Genomic DNA, 23,796 nt, shown 5'->3' with positions numbered 1-23,796 from the left:
TGGAGAACTTAGGAACTTGCTAGTTAAAAACAAAAAAAGAAAAAAAAAATGGTTCGGGCGAGTGCCCGCTGTCCCCTTATCCTCCGCTGCCCACCCCACCCCCGCCGGCCTTTCCGGACTCCAGTCCAGGCTTTGCTCTGAGCCCGCAGCCCTGCGCAGCCCGGCCTCTGGCGAGAGCCAATCAGAGGGCGCCTCTCAGCACGTGGAGAAGAGAGACTCCAGAGCTCCGCGCCCGCAGCTCACTACACTTGTTACTGCTTGTCCTGAGCGCGGAGAGGGCGAGCTCGGGCCGCGGGCAGGGCGGGAGCCAGCAGCCGGCAAGCAAGGGAGGCAGAGAGGCACAGAGATCGCAGTAATATCCATTATAACCAGCCATCTAACCCCACTCCCCAACACACACCCATCCATCCCACCCTCCAGGAGAGGCAGCCAGCGGCCCGGCTCTCTGCGGCCAGGGAAAAAGCCCCAGCCATGAGCAATCAGTACCAGGAGGAGGGCTGTTCCGAGAGGCCCGAGTGCAAAAGTAAATCTCCAACTTTGCTCTCCTCCTACTGCATCGACAGCATCCTGGGCCGGAGGAGCCCATGCAAAATGCGGCTGCTGGGAGCCGCGCAGAGCTTGCCCGCCCCACTGGCCAGCCGCGCCGACCAGGAAAAGGCCGTGCAAGGTAAGGCTGCGCCCGCCAGGCACCTGCAAAGAGCGCTGTGCACTGGTTTGGATGCTTGATGTTCGGGAGCCAGGGGCCTGGGGTTATCAAGCTGGAGACGGAAGACAGAGAGAGAACAACTCTGAGGCCTGGTGCCTCAAAGAGGGGCAAACATCTCCCCAGAGGCTGTCTCTCCCTTCTTCTCAGCTTCCTGAACCACAGGCCAAGCTTCGCTTTGGGGAAGGGGGGGAGCTTAGATTCTCGGAACTGGTCTTTAGGTCGTTTAAATGCTCCCTTTGGTGGCCTGGGGGGTGCTCTGAAGAGGGGCGACAGGTCAGAAACAGCAGGTGCCAGGTGGACCCTTGTAACAACAACTTGAAGACGAGAACCCCTAAAGGTGTGAATGGGGTCTCCAGGTAGAGTGAGCCTTGGTCTTTCCTCTTTGGAAGATTTCTTTATATGCGGTGTTTTCCCCACCCACCCCCCTCCGCCCTTTCTTTTTTTAATTGTACATTACTCGTGACCTTTTAAGCCCAAGCTTTGCAGAAAACATCTCCCTGGGATTACCCAATGCTCCTTATTGTATTTGAAATGTATGAAATGTGTGGCTTCTGGTTGCTATTTTTTTCTCTGCTGTGTTATTTTTTAAAATAGAGCTGAAATACTTAAAAGGTTTTTTTTTCTAAAATTAAAAATTCCAAAAACAACCGTCGTTTTGCCCCGAACGTGTTACGCTCAAGTTTCGCCTTGAGCTGCCCGCAGAAGTATCACAGGGAAAGAATTGTTGATTTCTTTTAAAATCCTAAAACCAGCGGTCCAGCCGCAGCGCCACTTGGAAGACAGGACAGATGGCGGAGCAGGGGCCGTTTAAAATAAAACTGACTTTTTCCTTTTCTTTTTTTAGCCTGCAGTGGCACCTGTGCCAGGCGCTTCCTCGAAGGGAAAGAGCGGCCTGTGCCTGTTGTACCCCCTTCTGCCCCCTCCCAGGCCTTTCCGAGCCCATTTTCTCCAGGAAGATTTTTCTTTGCCTTTCCGTGTAAGGAGCCCCCGCCCCCTCCCGCTGCGGGCTGTTGGGGCACGGCCCGCGCGCTCAGGGCCACCGGGCCGCTTCCTCGGCCCCCGCAGGGGTCGCCCACGGGCAGCGCCCCTCTCGCCGGCCTGGGCCTGCGTGGCAGAGCAGAGGGCAGAGGTCGTGCGCAAAGTTTTCAGGGTGGTGGTCATTTTTTTTTTAAGTCGTTGAATGTTTTCAGATTCTCCCCTGCCCTAAAATGGGGAGGGGAAAAAAAGGGAGAGAGAGCACGCGAAGGGAAAGAAAAAGAAAGGAAGAAAGGAGGAGGAGAGTGAGCGGGGAAAGCGCACAAAAAGAGAAAGGAAGGAAGGAAAGGGAGAGGAGAAAGATGAGAAAAGAAAGGGAGAGACGGGTAGAGAAGGAAAGAGAAAAAGAGAAGGAAGATAAAAATGAAAGGAAGAGAAGGAAAGAAAGAGGTAAAGGAAGGAAGAAAGGAAATGAAGGGAAGAGTGGGAGAGGGAAAGAAGAGAGGAGAAGGACGGAGGAGGACAGAAGAAAAAAAAGAGAAGTTAAGAGAAAGGGAAAGACATAAAGAAAAAGAAACAGCCAGAAAAGTGGGGAAGGAGGAGAAGGGGGTCCAAGTCCCGTAGCGCGCGGGCGGGGGGTGGGGGTGGGGGAGACGGGGACTAGGGGCCGAGAGAGCAGTGGCGGGTCGGCCTCGGGCTGCGGCTCTGGCGGGGACGCCCGGCTGGCTAGCGCGCTGACCGCTCTCCCTTGCCCGCAGGCTCCCCCAAGGGCAGCAGCGCCCCGTTCGAGGCTGAGCTGCACCTGCCGCCCAAGCTGCGGCGCCTGTACGGCCCGGGCGGGGGCCGCCTCCTCCAGGGCGCCGCGGCGGCGGCGGCGGCTGCGGCGGCGGCGGCGGCGGCGGCGGCCACGGCCACGGCGGGTCCGCGCGGGGAGGCCCCTCCGCCGCCGCCGCCAACCGCGCGGCCCGGGGAGCGGCCGGACGGCGCGGGGGCCGCCGTGGCCGCCGCGGCCGCCGCCGCCGCGGCCTGGGACACGCTCAAGATCAGCCAGGCACCGCAGGTGAGCATCAGCCGCAGCAAGTCGTACCGAGAGAACGGGGCGCCCTTCGTGCCGCCACCGCCCGCGCTGGACGAGCTGGGTGGCCCGGGGGGCGCCGCGCACACGGACGAGCGCCTCGGCGCGGCCAGCGGCCCCGGTGGCGCCCCGGCGGCGGGTGGCGGTACGGGCGCCGAGGACGACGAGGAGGAGCTGCTGGAGGATGAAGAGGACGAAGACGAGGAAGAGGAGCTGCTGGAGGACGACGAGGAGGAGCTGCTGGAGGACGACGCCCGCGCGCTGCTCAAGGAGCCCCGGCGCTGCGCCGTGGCCGCCACTGGTGCGGTGGCCGCCGCCGCCGCCGCCGCCGCCGCCGCCGCTGCGGCCACTGAGGGCGGGGAGCTATCGCCTAAGGAGGAGCTCCTGCTGCACCCTGAGGACGCTGAGGGCAAGGACGGCGAGGACAGCGTGTGTCTGTCTGCGGGCAGCGATTCGGAGGAGGGGCTGCTGAAGCGCAAACAGCGGCGCTACCGCACCACGTTCACCAGCTACCAGCTGGAGGAACTGGAGCGGGCCTTCCAGAAGACGCACTACCCAGACGTCTTCACTAGGTAGGCGAGAGGGGCGGGCGCGGCGGTAGCTGGCGGAGAGCGCGAGCGGGCCCCGGCGAGGGAAGGCGGGCGGGCAGGGGCCCCGGGTTCGGGCCAGGGACTTGGCTCCTGGACTCGGCCCAGGTGTGCCCTCCCAACGCACCCAGCCCTGCTCACGAAAAACTACCCACACCCAACCCCACCCCTACTCCGGCCTTTAAGTTTGGACTGGGATGATTCCTTTCCTTCCCAAAGTCTCTCCAGTGTAATTTTTTTTTTCAAATTACAAGTTTTAGTTAGAGAAAAACGGCCTCTCCAAAGAGTGCCCGAAAGCGCCACCTCGGAGGCACGCGCACCCCAGAGCACAGACGCCGGAGCCCAGGCGCTGCGGGCCGGGCCTTGTCCCAGGCGAGGCTTAGGAAGCGCCGCGGGCCCTCGCGGTCAAAGCAAAAACGGGCTATTTTTGGCCGCTGTGTGGTGCGCGCTCCCCCCCCCCCCCATGCCCCAGGAGCCTGGTGCGTATCAGTTACGCTGTTCGCTGTTCACAGTGAAGCTGGAGCCCCTGCCTGCGGAGAAGGCCTTTTAAAAGATTCAAGTTCTGTGGTTTGAGGACTTCTGAAAGAACGGAAGCAAGTCAGAGCTGGGCAGGGTTTGGTATCTGTACATCTGCGGGGCACCAGCCAGAATCTTCCCTCTCATCCCTGTCCTCTCTTGCCACACCCACGTTAAGCCCAGCACTCGTTTATTGTACGCGGGTTTACAGGGGTGCGCAGGGCTGCTGGCTGCCTGGCAGACAGTAGACAAAACGGCTGGGGGGTGGGGGGCGCGACTTTTCCTCTTTGGACGGCTGTCCAGCCAGGGTGTTCCGCCTGGTCACGCTCCACTTCCCTCTTACCTGAGCGTTTCGGGGAAAGAGGTGAGATGAGTGGACCCCAAGGGCCCCAGCTGGTTCGCCCAGCCTGGGGCGCTGGCCGGCCTGGGGGCCTTCCTCTCCCACCCTAAGGCCAAGGTCTGGGCTCAGGCGAGGAGCCAGCGTCAAGGCAAACCTCCCTCAGCGGGTAGCAAGTAACGGATGGGTGTCTGCCGGACGCAGAGCTTGTCAAGCTCCGGCAGCTCCTTCGCTCAAGACGTGGGCAGCTTTTCAATATGCGTTTTAGAAGCCGAAGGCTGCCTGCCCCTTTGAACCCGAGGAAGAACCGCTGCTCGCTGCTCGGAGCTCAGGAGGCCCGAGCCAACTCTCAAGTGTTGATCCGGCAAGTAATTGCCAAACTCCCCTGAGCAGTCATGGAAAAGAGTGGATCTGATGCTGGCAGGCACTACACTTGGTCATCCCTGGAGCTGAAGTTGGTCCTCCCCTATATCATCCAGTCCCTTCACCATCTTTTAAAAAAGAACATAAATTTTTAAATCGGTGTGTGCTATGAACTAGCTACCTAGCCGACCTGCTTTTTGCATTTCTGACACATGTGTATTTCAAAGGAAGAAAACGATGAGGTGTCATTTGGCATCCAGGTCTGCCCTTTTTAAGCTTCTCCAGGGGGAGCCGTAGTATGTGAAGGGGGGGAGCTCATCTTCGCCTGCCGGTGCCCACCTCTTTCCCACTGGGGCTTATTTAGAGCCTGGGCTCAGGCGGGGAGCCGCCCAAAAGTGTGGTTTTACATTTGCTGGTGCTCACTGCAGCAGGGGGCAACAGAAAGCGCTTGGTGAACCGGTTTTCTCTCCTGGTCCTGAAGTTTCAGGTGTGGACCGGCAGGGGGTGGGGAGGGGTGGCGGGCTGCCAGCAGTGCAGACCCGGGTCCCAGGCTGGGGCAGCCCCGGATCTTTCATATTAGCGGGGGTAGAGCCACTTATTCTCTCGAGCTCATATTTTTGGTAAACAGGTCGTAAGCCATTTTACAGCATCTTAATGGTTTCCTATTTGCCTTAATTGTCGCAGTAATAACTGCAATGACGGGGTAGGGTTTCAGTTAAATTGACTTCCCCTGAGATGGGCAGGGTTTGTAGTGGGCACTGGAGTCAGGAGGTGCGCAGAATTTTGTTTAATCAAAAAATTACCCCACTGAACTCTTAACAAGCTTAACATATCTCCAGAGGGTAATGGGGAGTATGACCTAAGGGGAGAGGGAGGGAAGGGGGGGGATAGAGAGATGGAGGGAAAGGCAAAGAGCTGGAGAGGGAGAGAGAGAGAAGCGGGGAGGGGGGAGAGTAGGGTGGGGAGGGAGGCAGAAGAAAAAATTTCAAGGCAGAGAGACACCAAGGGCAGGAAGAACATTTTTGGTTGAATACCGAGTTCTCCCATGTAATGTTAGGACAGAAGAGGCCGTAAGCATTGTGTGCCTGTGTGTTTCTTGTCCAACTCTGGCTAAAGGGAGAGTGGGGGCAAATCCGAAGACCCAGTTAGGCTTACGGACTAAAGAAGCCCCCCTTGTCCCTTGTGAATATAGTCTGATACGATATAATACCCTATATCCAGCGATGCGCTGTGTGTTTTTATGTTTTCAATCAAATAGCAGGCACTTGGGTGATGAAGGAATCACGATGCCCATCTGTTTGGGGGTGAGGGCGGGCAGCCAGGGGAGACCCTAATGGAGGAGGCCTGCCAGCAAGGGGAAGGTGGCTGAGAGGGCTTGCCAGAGCCTGCTGTGACCTCCTGTCTGTGTGTTGCTTTCTTACAGGGAGGAATTGGCCATGAGGCTGGACTTGACGGAGGCCCGAGTCCAGGTGAGCTGCACCACAGGGACGGAGAGGAAGGAGGGGGAGGAGTGGGGAGAGGAGTGGGAGAGAGAGGGGGGTGGATGGGTTGGGGGAGTGAGACCCCCTTCATAAAATGAAGAGAAGCAGAATCAGAAAAAAATAGACCCAAACACTCATGCACAGAAAGATTAAAATGTGAAGAGCTGGGAGGTTGGAGGGGAAGGTTTCTGGGTTTGGGAGCCTTGAGGAAGGAGTGAGTCCAGGATCAGAAGAGGGGTTTCAGGGTCCCTGCACGGCAGTCAGGAGCCCCCCGGTTCCACCGCCCCTATAGGAAACAATCTCAGGACTGACTTCTCCTGATTGAAATAATGGGATGGAGCATGGATTTGGTTGTTAGACAAATCCGCTCAGCTCCAAGCAGGTATTTGGCTGCGATTAAGTCTCCAATCGGGCTTCATAAAAGCCCACTTAGTGCTAGAACAAACAGGGCCATTTGAAGGCAAAATGCTGTTTGATTTTCCCTCCGCCCTCACAAGGAGCTGGCTAATGCTATTTGATTTCCCATTTTTTATAGCAATGAGCCCACATTGATCTAATAGGGAGTGAGTGCAATGCTATTAAAGGTGTTTGCAGCCCCATACCAGAGTGCATTTCCGAACCCAGGCCTCATAACCAAAGAGACGATCAACACTGGGCAGCCCCGATGGCCAACAGAAAACAGATGTCCCTGGGTTAGGAGCTGAGTGAATCACTTTACAGTCAAAATCAAGCGCTGATAAAGCACAATAAATTCCATATGGCTCATTTAATACACAACAGCTTCTTGCATTAGAGGGCTAATGATGAGGCCTGTCCCCTCCTTTCTGTTGACACATTTCTCCATTGTCAAACAGAGATGTGACAGCAACTCCGTATTTTCAGCTCAGGGGAACGAGTCGTGGGAAAGTTAAATAACTTTTAAAAAGAAAGAGAGCGCCCCCTCCCCTTCTCCTCTCTCCCTATTCACTGGAGAAGATGTAATTAAGTGAATATGAATTATTAGAGTCCTTTCGTTTACCTTTGGGGGGCCTCAGAGGTATTAATTCAATAATGAGGAATTGCAGGGGGACATCTTGATGATTGCAGTTGAGCCGGGAGAGACGATCTGTCTGCATAAGGTTTCCACGTTCTTTGAGGGCATTCTGCCTCCGCTGCCCCCCTCCCTTCCTTTACTGCTTTCACTGCCATCGAAGAGTGGTGGATATTCTCGTCTAGACAGATTTGGATACACAAAAGCTGCCCACCCAGCCTGGTCCCATCTAGTCTTACTTTTTCAAGCCTCTGAATTTCCACACTACAGTGTTTCTCCAATTCACAAACAGATTGTTTGAGGGCTGTAGAATCTTATGGATGGGCCCCCTTTCAGCAGAATTTGAAATAATCAACCGATGTGGATTCTCGATTTCTCTTGCCAAAGGTGGCTGTCTAGAAGTGAAGCCCAGCTTAGATACCAGGGCTAGTACGACAAGCTCCAAGTGTGTATATATGAAAGGCACGGATGTCTTCACATTAAAAAAAAAGACACACAAAGTCCTCTGGGATCATTTACATTATATTTTCCTATAACTCTGTATAGCCCTGGAGTTCATTCTTAATTTTTAGACTTGTGTGCAGGCATCAACCCAAGCCTAAAAATATTAATGCCTTCAGGGGAGAAGGAGCATATCTTATTAGCTGTGGGTGTGATGAGCAGGTCACATAAAAATAATTTCATGCTCCTGGGAGTTATTTTTAGACCATGGTAGCTGCCACATTTCAGGTAAAGGTCTCTACTAAAACTGCTTTCTATTAACAATTAGGAAGATACCTTGTGCTGGAAATCTCCCCCACGCCTAGAACTGTCTTATTTAAATAACCTGTTTAAACCACATCCCGCAAAGAAATCAAGGGCCTGTTAGCTCTGAAGATGTGTAAAGTCTACAGGTAGCCCGCACTCTGATTTCTGTTTGTCCAGGGATTGCTGCGTACCTGGGCCTGGCAGGCAGCACCTTCCTGGCTAGAACCAAGCCCTGCATAGAGCCCCCGCAGAGAGCAGGCCCCAGGCCCCAGATTCCCTTTCCGGGAGAACTGCCCCCCCCCCCAATGTATGCTTGTTTGCTGGGGTAAACCCAGCTTTTCCCTCCTGCCCAGCTTTCCTCAAGCTCCAGAATCCAGCTTAGTGCTCTTAGGTGTTCAATAAATATTTCTGGAAAGAATAAATGAACCGCCTCCCCGAGATCCCCTTTTCCACACAGCAGGGATTTTGCCAGCTCTTGGGTAAACCTGAAATAGGCGGAACCCGCTGGTATGCAGCAGAGAGCCGGTATGTGTTCATCTCTGGGTGGCTGCCCACTGCCAAGAGTCACTGTCCAAGGCGAGCTTTCACATGCTTTAGGTTATTCATTCCACATAACAGCCTTATGAGTGAAGTTTTATTATCACCATTTTACAGATTAGAAAACTGAGGTTGAGAGGTTTTTAAGCGACGCGTCTAGAGATGCGCTGCAAGCAGATGGCAGCGGAGACGTTTAAACCTCGGTTTCCCTATCTCTGAACACTCGGGACTACTTTCTTCCAACTTGGAAAGGAACTAGGCTGTTTGAAATACGCGCTGGAAAGGCTTTGCTTGCCCTGTGCTTCCTGCTGGCTTTAAGTTTGGGCTCCTTTTCGCCACCAGTTTGTTTGGCCCCCAGAGGTGTCTTCGGATAACCTGAGGCCAGAGAGGGGCGAGTGGGCGCCGGCCTCGGTGGAAAGGAGGAGGGGCCCCCGCAGCACTAAGGGGGGTGGCGAGGAGGCCGGGGCGCGCTCCCCCCCCCACCCCCCACCCCCAGCGGCCCGCCGACCCCGGCTCTCTCCGCCTTGCAGGTCTGGTTCCAGAACCGTCGGGCGAAGTGGCGCAAGCGGGAGAAGGCGGGCGCGCAGACCCATCCTCCCGGGCTGCCCTTCCCCGGGCCGCTCTCGGCCACCCACCCGCTGAGCCCCTACCTGGACGCCAGCCCCTTCCCTCCGCACCACCCAGCGCTCGACTCGGCCTGGACGGCCGCCGCCGCCGCCGCCGCCGCCGCCTTCCCGAGCCTACCTCCGCCTCCCGGCTCGGCCAGCCTGCCGCCCAGCGGGGCGCCGCTGGGCCTGAGCACTTTCCTCGGAGCCGCTGTGTTCCGACACCCGGCCTTCATCAGCCCTGCGTTCGGCAGGTAACGCGCGGCCTCGGGGAGTCTGTCTGTCTGTCTGTCTCATACACACACACAGGCTGGGGTCAGGGAGGAGGCCGGAGACAGGAGACAGGCAGCGGCTCCACATCTTCGCTCTTTGGCCAACTCCCAGAGATTTAGCCAAAGAAAATACTCTCTAATTTTGCCTCAAACAGTGTGGCTCTCGAAGGGAATGACTTGGGACCGAGCAGCAAAGGGGAGGGCGGTGGCAGTAACAACAGCCGTGACAACTGGGAGTGTTCAGTGAAAGCTGTAAAAGTCCCAGTTGAAGGCAGCAGCCGCTCAGACCATAGGTGGTTATGTGTGTAACCGTGTACACGTGTAGCCGACAGAGCTGGGACGACTCTGCAAATTTTGCAAAAATCCTTCCCCATGCTCCAAAGCCTGGCAGAGGAACACAGCTCTGGTTTCCACAGGAGCCCTGGAGCCACCGGCCCTCTGGGTGCAAAGAATTCTTTCTTCTTCCCCAGACTCTAACTTCCCTGTCACTCAAGTGACCCGCTGCCAACCATACCCCATATGTGCAACCCCCGACCCGCACGGCGGCACAAGACAACGTAATAAAAGAAACAGTTCATCGTATATTATAATTCCTTCTTTAAATGAACATCGAATGATGAAATAAAAAGTCTGTATAATCACCCAGACAAAGAAACAAAGGAGGGATGTATTAAGTTGGAAAGTGCAGTGAAAATAAAACTGAATGCAGCTTCAGTGATCTCTCTTTGGGAGAACAAAGAAATAATAGATTCATCCAACTGCGCAGCCACTTAACAAAAATCATCTCAGAGAAAAGTTTCCAAAAAAGACACTAAGTAAAAGTAGTTTCATGTAACAAACTGATAAAATAAACAGCGAGTGCACTGAAGTGTAGTTAGTGACTCAGTTTACCTATGGAAACAGGGCATCGTACACCCCCTCCAGGCCACACTTTATTAGTTTTTCTGGGAAAACAACTTTAAGTCCTGTGTCCCTCCGAACCACCCCCCCCCGCCCCCTTTTCCTTTCGACAAGTGACTTGTAGAAGCTGGCAAAGCACGGCTGGAGTACCAGACTTCGAGATTTGGAGAGGCTGCAAGAGGAGTGCGGTGGGGGTGGCATGAGGGGTGGAGGGGGGCTTGGGAGAAGCGGGAGGCTCTCCTCGAACCCTAGTGGGCGCATTTCTAATCGTGGAAACTCCGAGTCGGCCCTGCAGGAGTTCGGAGCCGGAACCCTTCGAGCGGGGGAGGGGGGGGAAGGGACATGAGGGGGGCTTGGAGGTGGTAGTGTCGGGTGGCCAGGGGTGGCTCTGGCCTCAGCTTCAGGTCCGCTGTGCTGTGCGAAGGGGGTGGAGGCGCGGCGAGAAGCAATCCCGGCGCCGCCTGGAGTTGGTGGCACGGACTGGGATCCCAGGCTTGGGGGCCCAGGCTTGCGCGTCGCCGTGCACCGCGCGAGGGGGTCGCGGGTTCGGGGGCTCTCTGGGGCACGAGGCTGCAGGACGCAGGGAAGGCGACGGGGCAAGAGTGTCGCCGCGCCGGGACGCGGGGCGTCTGGCGGGTCGGAGCGGCCTGTCGAGCGGAAATCAACAGGCGGGCGCCCCCCACCCCCACCTCGCCGTCGTTGGCTGGACACCGGCGGCTCAGTCTGGCGCGGGAGGGTGGCCGGGTCGGCGGCAAGGCCAGCAAACCAGGCCAGCTTTTCCAGGGCAAAAGGAGCCCCCGGCCGAGAAGGCGCCCTAGGGAGAGTACAAAGTCTGCAGCGTAGGTCTTGATCAGTTTTCACTCCACCTTCTCCCTTCTTTCTCTTTTTTTTATTCCTCCCTCTATCTCTCTTCTCCTTTTTCTCTTTGTCTTTCTTCTCTCCCCTGGCAATGGGAGCTCCCCGTCTGAGAATACAGCCCCTTCTTATGCGAAAGCACAGAATCCAGGCACTTGGGCCGTTGGCTTTTGGGCCACAGGACCTGCCTCCGCCCTGGCCCTGATCCCTTCAGAATACCAGGCCCCTTGGCCTTTCCACCCCCCCCCCCGCCCCCTCCGTCGGTTCCCTCCTCTAGTAAAGTCCTCTCGGAGCACCTCAGCCTCCCACCCATGCTCCCACCTGCTCCGCAGCCCGTGGCCCACCCTAGCCCTGCGACTCTGGGCTTCTTGCGGCGGCGCCCGTCTGCACCCCTGTGTGGCCCTCTGCTCCCCCGGTGAGAGGCGGCGGGAAACGCTGCCTACCCCCGCCTCCCCTGCCCCCCGCCCCCCGCCCGGCGCTGCGCTCAGCTCCCGAGGCCGTGACCGCGCTGTTTGCTCTCCCTGCAGGCTCTTTTCCACCATGGCCCCCCTGACCAGCGCGTCGACCGCGGCCGCGCTCCTGAGACAGCCCACGCCGGCCGTGGAGGGCGCGGTGGCGTCGGGCGCGCTGGCCGACCCGGCCACCGCGGCCGCAGACAGACGCGCCTCTAGCATAGCGGCGCTGAGGCTCAAGGCCAAGGAGCACGCCGCGCAGCTCACGCAGCTCAACATCCTGCCGGGCACCAGCACGGGCAAGGAGGTGTGCTAAAGGCTGCCCTCCACCCTCGCGCCCCGGGCGCACCCCGAAAGGTCACCTCACTCAGCACCACTCAAGACCAAATGGAAACAGAGGACCAGCACACTCCCGAGACGGCACTGAGAGAGCGCAGCCGCCTTCGCAGCAGCCTGGATGCGGGCAAGGCAGCTCCTGGCGCTCCCGGACGTGGCACCTCCTCGGCTGGCTGTCCACCCGCCCCTGCCCCTGCCCCTGCCCCCTGTCCCCGCCACTGCCAACCTCACTCCCCCTCGAACGTCCACTCTCTCCCGTTCTTACTTTGCTGAAAATATCGGGGAGGTTTTCTCTCCAAGACACCTGGTACTGAAGTTAAAAAATTAGAAAACCCAACCCCCCCCCCTTCTGGCACCCCACTTAGCTTTTTTTTTTTTAAACAGCATTTTGGCGCTCTAAGTTGATCTCCCCAGCGTGGGCCCCGGTGTGAAGCCAGGGCCAGGGAAGCGAATGCGAATCTGTAAGATAGCTAACAGTGCACTTAACAGAAAGGGGCGTCTTGTTCTTGTTCTCTTCTTTATCATACACCAACCAAGGTTTTTATATCAAACCAAAGGGAATTACTCTGCTAGAATATGGACTGTTGAAGTCACCAAACTGTGATTATTGATTCTGTACATACCATTGTTATTAAAAAAAAAAAAAAAGAACAGAGCTTTGTATATTTGAAATGTTATAACGCAATTGCACTCAGCGTGGTATGGTAAAAGTTTGTCCTCCTGTAGATTCTTACTGTGTTGTAGATACGGTAGGGTTCCTAGACAAATATTTATGTACTCAAGCCCTTTATTTAACTTATTAACTGTAGAGGCTTCCGAAACCTTCAAGATAAAGGCAATGGTACAGTACTTTTGTGTAATGTGTAATTGTTATCACTTTTCCTTGCTATCTAGTGGAGAAGTGTCACGCTCAAAATAAAAAAAAAATTATATGTTTAACAAAAGGAAGTGTGAATGCTCTATGCAGGCGCTATGGGGTCAGCAGACCCGGGGCCCCCCAGAGGCCAGGGGTGGGCTCTGGCTCCCCGGCACCTCCTCGGTTCATCTGCAAGCGCGTTTTCCTGGCAGAGGCCCCAGGTTTGAATGTGATCCTCAAAGGGATTCGGGTTTCCTTCCATAAGTTAAGAACGCCGCCGCAGCGCTTTCCGCCGCATCTCGGCTCCCCCGGGTCGTGCCGCAGCGGGCGCTGAGGGTCCGGGGCTACGGACGTGGGGTGGGCCCGAGGGGGGTCGGTGGGTGGACGGTAGGCGTTGTTGACGGTGGAGATAGAAATTTGAAGCGAGCGGGAGTCTTGGCTCGGAAGGTGAAGGAAACTGTTCGTGGAAAGTGCCACGTAGCAAGGAAGTGCGCAGTCCGAGATGACAGGTAATGGCGAGAGCAAGAAGCCCAGGCGCTGGCTTCCGAGGGGGCGGGCTCCACAGTATACCCGCGGGGAGGAGGGTGCGCGTGTGTGTGGGTGAGAGAGAGAGAGAGAGAGAGAGAGAAGAGACCGAGAGGGGGAGAGGGAGAGGGAGAGAGAGAACGCAGAAACAGTGATGGAAAGGCAGCGAGGGGTATCCAAGTGGCAGATCTTAACTCGACAAATGTCATTACATCACTTATCCAGGCACTGGGAAATGTATACATTTTAAAAAATCTAAACAACTCAGGTTTCTTGAGAGGAGACCCGCACAGATTTGCAATCTGTAACCCCCTCGGCGCACTCCTCCCCGCGCCGGGAACCGTGGCTTCTCCCCTCCCTTCCCCCCTCCCCCCTCCTCCCGGCCCTTCCTGCGCCCCTCCCGGTGACCGCGGAGTAAGCCCGCCCGCGGGGGCTGGGTCTCGCCGACGCTCCCAGGGTGATGGGAAAGGGAAGAGAAGCTTAATTAGTTTCAATTTGTAGTAATTAGCGCGCCGGACCTTTGGGGAGAGGGGCAGGCGGGGGGTGGGGTGCTGTCGCGGCGTGACTACCGGGCTCGCGGAGCGGCTGCCAGCCGCCCCGCCAGGCCGTGGGCCAGTCGGGCGCCGTGGGGGGCGGGGGCGAGTCTCCGGGCCGGCCGTCGGCCTCCGCGCGCACTCCCGGGCCGCGCCCTGCTGAAGGGGGGGGCGGGTCCCCTTGCGGCTGGGGAGCGCAAGTGTGCGCGGCCGAGGGGCAGGTGCGCGGTCGGGCAGAGGTCGGCGGCAACTCGGGGGGGGGGGTTGGGGTAACCCGCTCGGCAGCTGCCGCGCTCAGGCCCGGGTGTCCTCGGCTCGCCCACCCTGCCCTGAAATCCGGAGCCCCTGCCTGCTGGGAAATTTGGGGAGCGCGCCCACGGGCTTCGCGGGCCCTGGGCCGTCGGGTGGGCCACCGCCGCCGAGCCCCAGCTCCGGACTCGCAAAGGGCGGAGCTCGAAAGCAGAAGCCCGGCCTGGGGCATGGGGGGGCGGGGGGGAGCAGGCCGGCCACCGCCTCTCCTCGGCCACTGCGGCCACACACTCCTTTCTCGACTTTAGCAGGCCCGGCGGGAACTTTCTAGGGCATCCCCTGGAGATCTGAGTGCCTCAAACCCCCAGGCTCCACCGGCTGTCCGGGTGTGAAGGCCCTTTCCTGGCGTGGGCAGGGTTACTCTGGAGTTTGGAGGTGGGGATGGGGGAGTGCAGGAGAAGAGGGAGTGAGGGAAAGGTTTTTTGTTGTTGTTGTTTTTTGGTGGTCAATATCAATTTTCCGTCGATTTTGGCTTTTTGTTTAGGTACGGCTTTTTTTTCCTCTCCAGGCTGCCAGTTGGATGGCATACGAGAAACAGTACCATTCTTCCTGTTAATGAACTCTTTTTTAAGTCATTTTTTCTCATTTGACCCTTCCATGGAGCAGAAGCAAATTGCGTGAAATTACCTCCAAGGATTACATTTATTACTGGCCAATGAGAACCCCTCGCCTTGTTTTACAAACTCTTAATCCTATGTCATTCTGATGCCGCAAACAAGCCCGGTCCTGGGCCTCCTATTCTTTCAACTTTCCCCAGCTGGAGGGACCTCATTCTGCACTTAATATTCCCCATAAATATCACACGCTAAAGACCCCCTGACTTCCAGCAAGTCCACATTAAACATGTGACATGTCACGCATGACAAACTCTGAGTATCTTTTCAAAGAAGCATTAAAAGCAAAGAAACCAATTTTCTTCTCCTTCCAAACCTCCCCAAGTGCTGAATGATGGGGATTGGAAAGAGCCACTGGAGCGTACTTAGGGGGATTTTATGAGATTTTCCAGAATGATTTAATCTTATTGTGAGCATTATTAATGAATGGCAACCCAATTTGGCCCCAATATCTGGGAACGCGGTCACAATGCTGGGAGCGGCTGACCGCCACCCCCCCCCAACCTTAAGCAAACCTCTTCCACCGAGGAGGACATGCCGAGCCCAGGGGAGTTCCGGAGAGCCCCTGCGATGGGGGCATAGCTGTCCCCCGTCACACCCAGGGCAGAATGCCCCACCACCTGCTTTCCCAGGGCCACCCCTACAGAGTCCTGGGGTGAGGGGTGATTGGGAGCCTCTGTGGGAAGGATGAGGGGAAGGGGAAAGTTAACTTGCTACATTTTCAGGCAGGCTAGCCGGGTCTGGATGAGGCCCTGGAAGGAAAGGCAAGAAGGGCATAATATGCACCATAATATTATCAGAAGGTGCCCCTGTGTTCTTCTGTCACCAACCACCCATGGCCTGGAGCGTGGACGGTTGGGGCGGGCATCTTAGGCTTGTGCTGGGGAAAACGGAAGGAACATGAATTAGAGAGAGGGACTATTGGAGAAGGTTTGGCACGACTCGGGACTTGAAACTCAGACTTCAGCTAAAGTCACCGGTTATTGGCCCCAGTTTCCCATTTTTTTTCCTCCCATTAGCCCACTCCTCCTCCCTAATTGGGGCAAACATTTATTACTGTTGTTTTGCATTTGTAGAACCCAGAGACGAGGCACCCGTGGTTCTCCTTTTCGTATCATTTTGAGTGCGGAGATCTTACCGGATTGGAAGAGGGGGGCTGATGTTAGAGGGAAGGAAATTGTACATGGGCTCGTGGAGCTTGCGTTTAGAGGGGGAAAAATGTGTACGTGAGCATGTGTGCATGTGTATACACAGCAGTGTGTGTGGATGAAGGGGGGGGGGTCTTAAATGGGGCCTAAAAGGGTATTTTGGAACCCTGAGTCCCAGGGAGCAACTGCGTATTTCACCGCCAGCGGTAGGCTGGCTGGGGGGCGGGGAGGAGGAAACCCGCTACCTGACCGGGTGGGGGGAAAAAGCCTTTTACAAAGGAAAAACTTGTGTTGTCTCTGGACGTTATTAACGGTCCACTTTGAAGTATACATTTTTTCCTTTAAAGAAAAGGGAGCGATTACCAGTTATACATTAAGAAATGTCATTCAGTCATTTTTATTCATGCTCCGGAAATCTTCGTAAAAGCCTGAATCATACTTCTACAAGCAGCAATTTTGTTAATCCAGGGGGTTATTACTCTGGGCCCTTATTAGGTTCTACACCACTGCCAAGCAATCCTATAACCCTCTCAAAAGAAGTTTACCTCCCTGTTATAAAACCAGTAGTGGTATTTATACTGTGCAATAATTAGTGTATTACTTGAATCCACTAACACGTTCATTTCATCTCCGCACAAAACCTCTAGTCTGCTTATCGAAAGCTTGTGCCTCCTTTGGGGCTGGTAAAGCGGTGAAAGAGTGAATTGAAGGCTCGCTGCACTTTCTCCTTTTGCCTCGCCTTAATTCCCATCTCTTTTTGCTCTCATCCAATTAGCACAGTGTATTAAGCGGTTTATCATCTCATAGTCAGCTATTGAGAAAAACAAGGCGAGCACTTTGCAATAGAACCTGCGCTCCTTTGACACCCTCAGGTACTTACATATTCCACTGTGCTATGAATAATAGAGGAAGAATGGAGCGCTAATTCCCTCATCAAAGAATGCCTTGTCTGCTGCTTTGCTCAACAACACCATTCTGATCAAAAGAAAAGCAATAAAGCTTAGCATAACAAAACGAAACCTACTTATTAGCTTAGTGGTTAAATTAATGCAGAGCCGCTGCTATTCAAAACCAAGGTTTGAAAACAGCCTCCAACAACCTGATAATGCTGCCTTCGGGATGAAGGAATTTTAATCTGAAATTTGAGGCTGGCTCAGATGAGTTAATCTATTAAACTGCTATAAGGAAGCTCCACAGCAAACCGTTCAATTAAGAAATATTTAGGTGAGGGGAGAGAGAGAATGAGAGAGAGAGAGAAAGGGAGAGAGAGGAGGGAGGGAGGGAAAGCAAGGTGGCTTTAAGTTTGGGATGGGAGCACTGAATGGAGGGTCTGGGGCTTGGTGTGTTTTCCTTAAAACCCTGACACAAGATAGGGAAATGTGTTTCTGGAGTTTCCTTATCTTTGCATCTCCCACCAAACGAATTTAAATGCTACATTTGGAAAAGCATGTTGATGTGCACGTGTGTTCGAGGTTAAGAGGTGGGGATGGGCAAGAGAAGGGGCTTGGTGGTCAAGGGAAGTGGATTCATCCCCTTTCCACATACCCTCCCGAACCCCCATCTGTGAACTTTGATTAGCCTCCAAGAGTCACAAGATTAACTCTGTTTCCTGGACAAATTAAAATCTTGAGCATGATCTGTGTAGGATTTTCAACTTCTGGCCTTCCCTCTGCCCCCTTTAAATGAAGGAGAGTTGAGAGTTAGCCAGCGGTGGGTGTCCAAGATAAATGTGTACCCTGTTGTAGACAGATTCTACTGCCTACATTCTACAGGAGAGGTGCCCTTTTCAGAGGCATGGGACCGTGAGAGGAGCAGGGTTCTTTTAGGGCACCGTTTCCCAACTGGCCCAGATAAAATTCAGCCCAGAGGTTTAGCCTGGCCCAGTGTTCAAAATTTTATTTAAAAAAAAAATTAGTTGCCAAGGCTTAGAATTTGAGCCACTTTACGGAATATCTGGATTCCTGGCTTTTCTTGAAAACCGGATCATGGGGCCACCCTGGGCTCCAGCCCTTCCAGCATCACTGAGTAACCTCTGCCCTCTTTGGACAGGACGTGCCCCTCTGGTCCACCACAGTCCCTGCCACTCTGTCCTGTGAGCCCGGCTCGTTTCATCCGCTCAGTCTTAGCACTTGAGCTTAAGATCCTCACCCAGCAGCCTGTGGAGACATGTGGGTAGGCTCCCCCTTGCAAAGTGGGTGGCATTTCTGCACCTGCCCCACCCATTGCCCTATCACTGACAAAAATCAAGGAGTAGAAACCTTTCTCGGAGAAAAGTGAGTGCTAAGGAAAAGTGAGTGCTTCTCCAGTGTTCTAATAGATCCACTGGAATTCTTAAAGTTGCAGTTGCAATTTTCTGTAAAATTCAGGAATCTATATGTGCCTCCCAGAAAAACCCCACAACTGGAGTTCCAGATCTGAACAAGAAAGCATCTATGGCAGGGCACCTGGGTGGCTCAGTTGGTTAAGCGTCTGCCTTCGGCTCGGGTCATGATCCCCGGGTCCTGGGATCGAGGCCTGCATCGGGCTCCCTGCTCGGCGGGGAGCCTGCTTCTCCCTCTGCCCCTCCACCCCCTTGTTCTCTCTTTCTCTCTCTCTCAAATGAATGGATAAAATCTTAAAAAAAAGAGAGAGAGAGAGAGAGAGAGAGAAAGCATCTATGGCTCCATTAGCTATTTTCGGGCCTGGGCCATGCTACGTCTAACTTTCTATAGATTTGCTACAGAAACAGGTCCTGCCCTCGTGGTGCTTGCTGGCTGGCTAGACGCAGAGACAAGAAACGGAGCAGTAATTAGTTATTTGAGTGTCCTGGAGTTTCTTGATGACCAAGTTCACGATAACTCTCTAATTGTATTTATCATAACCCCAGGTCCCAGAAACCAAGGAAAATATGCCTTCTCTTCAGAAAGCAATGTAGGGGCGTGGGCTCCAGAAGCACACATGGGAGAACCATCTCTAGAACCTTATATGACAAAAACCATGGAAATCACACTTATGCCCTTCGTTTCCCAAAGCAACGTAGCTGCTCCCACTTGTGACAGGTTGGGGAGCCTGAGGTACCAAGGCATTCATTAATTAACCGACAGGGCCGTACACCCAAAGTGTCTCTGCTTGGAACCTCTGTCTCTTATACAGAGGGGAAAGTGAGGGAGAGGAAAGAGAAAGCAAAGCAAGACAGAAGACGGTATCATCCTCACTGCTTTCACAAGGGCATTCACTAGGGTCCATGCTGAGTGACCTTTCTCCTGTGGGGGGCTTTTCTCCCAGGAGCCACTGGTCTTGTTCTCCAAAAGTAGACACCACTGGGCTCTTGGCTTAGCTCTCTGGCTGTCCAAGTCAGCAAAGCACATGAGAAACCTTACTTCGTCTCTTAAAGGACCCAAAGTCCACAGGAAATCCTCCCAAATGCTGCTCCGAACATTCGGACATACATCACTCAGGCATCTCAGAGCTGATTTCTGAGGTTTGGGATGGGGATGGCCTCCAGTCATCCCTTACTCCTGGCTGCCACCTCTAGCCAACATTTTGCACCTGATAAAGATTCACTGCAACTGCTTTCCTTTCAGAAAACTTTATTTAAGCAGGGGGGAAAAAAGCACAACATATTTTTTCTTTTAGAAAAACAGATAGGTGGACCTTTTAAAAAAAATATAGCATAGTGTACAGGGGAAATATATTTTGTTAGTATAATCTTACCAATAATGTAATGGAAAGGCTGCTATATTGAAATACATTTGGCTTCCAGCAAAGAGGCACCACTGTGAAGAAATGAAAAAAAAAAAAAAGAAAAGAAAAGAAAAGAAAAAACCAAAACAGCACCAGGGCTAATTAACCAAACCTCCTCCCAATTTCTTCTGAATACAACACAAGGATCCTTGCCCCAACCTCTACATATTTTGAAGGAAATGTTATAGGATATCAAATTATTTTAAATGTGTTTTCCTACTCTGTAAACCTTACCTGGACTTTCTACTTAAGGGGAAAAAAAGGAATGTGAGTGTAAAACACCTGCCCAGTATGTGTGTGCACGTGCAACTCTGGAGCGATTCAGTAAACAAGTAAGCTCTGTTTAATCTATTTAGTAAATGCAAGGCGTCTCTATCTCCCCCCTCGGCTACCTATATAAAAGACAAGACTGAAAAGGACAGCCACTCCTGGAGCCAGCGGCTGGGGCAACAGTTGGGTTGACTGGGTTTAATTGGCGTGTGAAAAGGCAAAATGTTAGCGCTCCTACCAGGCTTCATAAATCTCTCTCTCTGGGGGCATCTCTGCTGAAGGCCCTGGGGCAAAGCCTGGGGTCCCCTGCATTCCAGCCACTCTCAATTAATTTCTCATCCCTCACCAACCCCTCCCCTCGAAATCCAGTCCCAAATACGAAGCAGCCAGCTCTTCAGCCGCTTTGCCGAGGGCTCTAGGCCGTGTTTCAATAGTAGGGTCTATACTGTGACAGGAAGGCTCTTCTGAGTTTCTCTGATGCTTGGTAGATGAGCGACTGGTGTGGTCCCCTGGTCCCCCGTCGGTCATGCGCCCCCACCCCCAAGCCACATGTGCCCAAACACGAGGCACGGTCCTAAAGGAAACGGGATGCCTGAGAAGCAGGCAGGGCCTGGGCGGAGGTGGTGGAGTTGCCAGGAAGCCGGGCGTCTTTCTTCACCCACCCTGCCGCCAACTTCTGGGCCTCCCTCACGGCCTCACGGCACAGTCAGCGAAGAGTTTGCTGAGGTTCACTTCCGAGTAGCCACTCCGGGACAAGAACTGCTCCGCCGTGTTCTTGAGTTTTTGGTAGTCCTGACGAACTTTGGAGGTAAAAAACTTCTTCCACTTATCTAAAAAGATATAAAAATAAAAGGTTTACAAGTCTCAGAGGTAGCGTCTTTAAAGACCATTGAGTATTTATTGGTCAAGCACTACAGAAGAGGGTGCGGATTCTGTTTGCAGTTCCGTGTCTCAGATGTCCTCATGGTCCCGTGGCTGGTCTACACCCGGGGCCAGTCCCATGCCGGTGGTTGGGGGGGGGGGCGGGTGAGACCCCTAGATTCCTCTGTGGGAGCCTTTCTTCCTTTGCCCTGCCTGCCACTTGTCACCACCTAGCTGACTCAGCACATGGGGGACAGGCAGGGCCCGGCTCTACTGATGTGAGCTGCAGGTGCAGGGGTGCGAGCTGCAGGTGCAGGCCCCGGTGCAGCAGCCAAGGTGAGCCCCACCTGCAGCCACCACTCTCGCAGCGCTGTTGAGCATATGCATGCAACCGCATGCCAAGTATGGATGTGGCAGGAAAGACTTTGTCTCAAAGGAAGTCAGAGCCTCCCAGAGCAAGGTCCCAGGAGCAGCTGGGCCTAGTTGGCTTTGAGGCCCTTCGGTCTGTGTCCCTCTGCTATACAAAACACCTCTGTTGACAGAGGTGAGGGGTAGGCTGTCTGGAGAGCACCTGTCCATTGGTAAGAGTTCTTCTTCTTTGTCCACACTGTATGCCTGTGAACTTTGGGTATGCAGCGGCCCTTCCTCTGTTTCTTGCTGCTTCTACCCATTCATCTCTGGCCTTCCCACTCTGAGACGGGCACTACCAGCCAGAGAGGAGATCGTTCCTTTCCTTCCCCAGAGCCTGCTACCTCTTAACACTTGGTTCATTTAAAGGAGCAGTAGGGCCCAGACACCGAGGTCTGATCTGTTGAGGATAAGGGTGATCCCTAGGGGAGGCGACCTTGCCCCGGATGCTTAAGACGACACAGTTTTGGTTCAAAGCTGCTCAGGAACCCCATGAGGTGTTTGGAGAGGCCGACTTTAATTTTTTTAAATCCCCATTTGCTGGCTGAGCAAGATGGGAGGTTAAGTCACTCGCCCAAGGTCGCACAGCTGGAGATCTGGGATGAAGAAATGCCAGCCCAGGTATCCAGAACCCAGAGTCCACACTCACTTGTGCACCGCCCTCACCCTACCCTGCATGCCAGCTCCCAGAATGAGACACGCAGGCCCCCAGATGCCGGCCTGTGCCAAGCCAGGCTGCCCAGCGCCCCGGGAAGAGGAAAGCATCGGGAAGGAAACACGGAAGGGAGTGCACATCAACCACAAAAAGAAAAAGTCCACTGAAACAACAGAGCAACATTAAAGTCTACAAAACACCGGGAAAACTAAAGCTGGGTCTCAAGGTTTTTTGTTCCTTAGCTACACATTCGCATTTGTTCTCCACAACCTTTTCTAAATTACATCAATTGCCTTTCAAGAAACAGCAACAAAAAGTTTTGTGGCTAGGATTTAAATGCCCAAGGGGGTTGGAAAAAGAGAGGCGGGGGGGGGGGGCGGGCATCGGTAGCTGACTACAGAAAGACACTTGGAAAGTTCTAATTACCGGAGTCTGGGAATCCACAACAATGGCCTGGAGCGGCCGCCGCCTCCCACGTCCCGCCTCCCGCCTCCCGCGTCCCGCCTCCCGGCAGGGCCAGCCTGCGGCCGGCGCCCCGTGCATGTGAATGACACAAGTGCAGGTGCTGACTAGGGCGCACGTTTCAAGAGCTGCCGGAATCAGGAGCAGGGGAGGAAGGGAGAGGGCATCGCTCCTGATGTGTTTACCTCCTCTGCTGATGGGATATTGACTTTTCCCACCAGGTTGGTTAGAAAGGGGACTATTTACGCTGCCATACAGCAGAGTCAGAATGACAACCAGCGTCCCTCGGTGCTCTTCTTCGTAAAAGACAAGTGGGACCGCCAGCATATCCCATAGCCGGTCAATACGGCCAAGGCACCATTGCACGCCAGTTCGACATGCAGATAAAAGCTCCCACTTGCTTCCCCAATGAGAATTTAATCAATAACATATGGAAGGTCTTCTAGGAAACAGAACTGCAAGAGCAGGCACAGGCGCTTGGGCGGGGGAGGCTCACCCTTTGTGCTTTTTCTCGGCCCCCTTCAGGCACCTAGGCCCCCCACATTAGGCCTTGCATGAAACCGCTCTCCTGTTCACTGCTATGCCCACCACCGTAGAACTCAAGGGAAAATATCAGCGTTAAACGGTGGAAACCAGTTAGCGTGCCCAGGAACACCTGATTCCTTCTCCCTGCTCTGGTTTTTGGAGTCGGGAAAGAGGCCACGGGCACAGGCACTGCAGGTCAGGCACCTGATGACAACAACTGTTAAGAGAATCTAAGAGGCCATCCGTCAAGGGGCATCGAAGACCAGCCCAGCCCGGTCCACAGAGATGTCACAAGCCGGGGCTGTTGCTGTCTCAACAACCAGCACGAAAAATCCAAACTTCGTCATCTGGGGAGGGGAATGCTCTTTCTACACACAAATGCATCGGCAAAACATACTCCAGTGGCCTGAACCATCACTGGAAATCACTCATCTTAATACCCCAGCAAAGCGAATCTACTTTTCCTGGGAATAACCTCTGAGGAACACGTATCTACAGCTTACTGGTGCTTTCTACATGCTGACTCCTTGGAGTTATATACTGATTATCAAAAATATCCTGTCCCCAATCCTTATGAAAACAGTGAAGAACAAGATAGCCTAGACATTAATTATTGACAGTATTTTACCAGACACTAAAATGAACTGCTAATTTAAAAGGTGGTTTCTACTGATTAGAATAAAAAACCTCACAATTAGGCAAGTTACAGTGTTTTCTATATGGGAGGAACTAGACCATCACCTGCAGGATGAACCTGTCTTAAGTATTTTATTTAGAAGTTAACGGAGCCAATCAAACGTTAGAACTGTTTGACAAAGTGGAGTATTCTCCCATCGAAGGAAAACAGCTCTACTTCAGAGATTTTACTTCCCTATCAGTAAGCCAAAAATCTCTTTCAGCTGTCCTCTTTGTAAAAACCCCTTTGGACTTAGGGAGACACACTTAACTAGAAACCACGAGGCAAAGACATTTTAACATCGCCTAGTGGTTATTTTACTTTAATTGAGGCAGGCTTAGGCACACAGGCAGAGCCGTCTCTGTTCGGAATGTCTGTTTCATTTATTTCCGTGCAAAGGTATCAAACAACAGTCAGTTATAATTGATTCTGTCAGGTGTTATACAGTCAGTCATAA

At 53.9% G+C, this 23,796-nt stretch overlaps 2 protein-coding genes across 2 annotated transcripts in view; one reads left to right on the top strand and one right to left on the bottom strand.

Annotated features, from left to right (window-relative positions):
• Positions 1–219: 219 nt before the first annotated feature.
• On the top strand, positions 220–12,694 carry ARX (aristaless related homeobox). The gene is made up of 5 exons (XM_045876013.3): positions 220–667; positions 2,440–3,328; positions 5,983–6,028; positions 8,885–9,213; positions 11,514–12,694. Exons 1-5 carry the CDS (start codon positions 472–474, stop codon positions 11,752–11,754), a joined length of 1,701 nt encoding a protein of 566 aa, XP_045731969.1. The 5' UTR covers positions 220–471; the 3' UTR covers positions 11,755–12,694.
• Positions 12,695–19,443: 6,749 nt separating this feature from the next.
• The window catches only part of POLA1 (DNA polymerase alpha 1, catalytic subunit), a 296,400-nt gene continuing 292,047 nt past the window's right edge, over positions 19,444–23,796 (bottom strand). Inside the window, exon 37 of the mRNA XM_045876010.3 lies at positions 19,444–20,582. Coding sequence (XP_045731966.1) covers positions 20,440–20,582 — 143 coding nt within the window. The 3' untranslated portion in view covers positions 19,444–20,439. The remainder of the gene's footprint in view (positions 20,583–23,796) is intronic.

This window comes from Mirounga angustirostris, unplaced genomic scaffold, assembly GCF_029215605.1.
Source record: "Mirounga angustirostris isolate CCGP_5_RB_7025 unplaced genomic scaffold, mMirAng1.0.hap1 SCAF_11, whole genome shotgun sequence".
NCBI lineage: Eukaryota > Metazoa > Chordata > Mammalia > Carnivora > Phocidae > Mirounga > Mirounga angustirostris.
This window is presented reverse-complemented; position numbering and strand designations above follow the sequence as displayed.

Coding starts and splice junctions, on each gene's coding strand:
- ARX (XM_045876013.3), top strand. CDS start 472: ATGAGCAATCAGTACCAGGAGGAGGGCTGTTCCGAGAGGCCCGAGTGC. Junction 3,329..5,982: donor TACCCAGACGTCTTCACTAG/GTAGGCGAGAGG, acceptor GCTTTCTTACAG/GGAGGAATTGGCCATGAGGC. Junction 6,029..8,884: donor TGACGGAGGCCCGAGTCCAG/GTGAGCTGCACC, acceptor TCCGCCTTGCAG/GTCTGGTTCCAGAACCGTCG.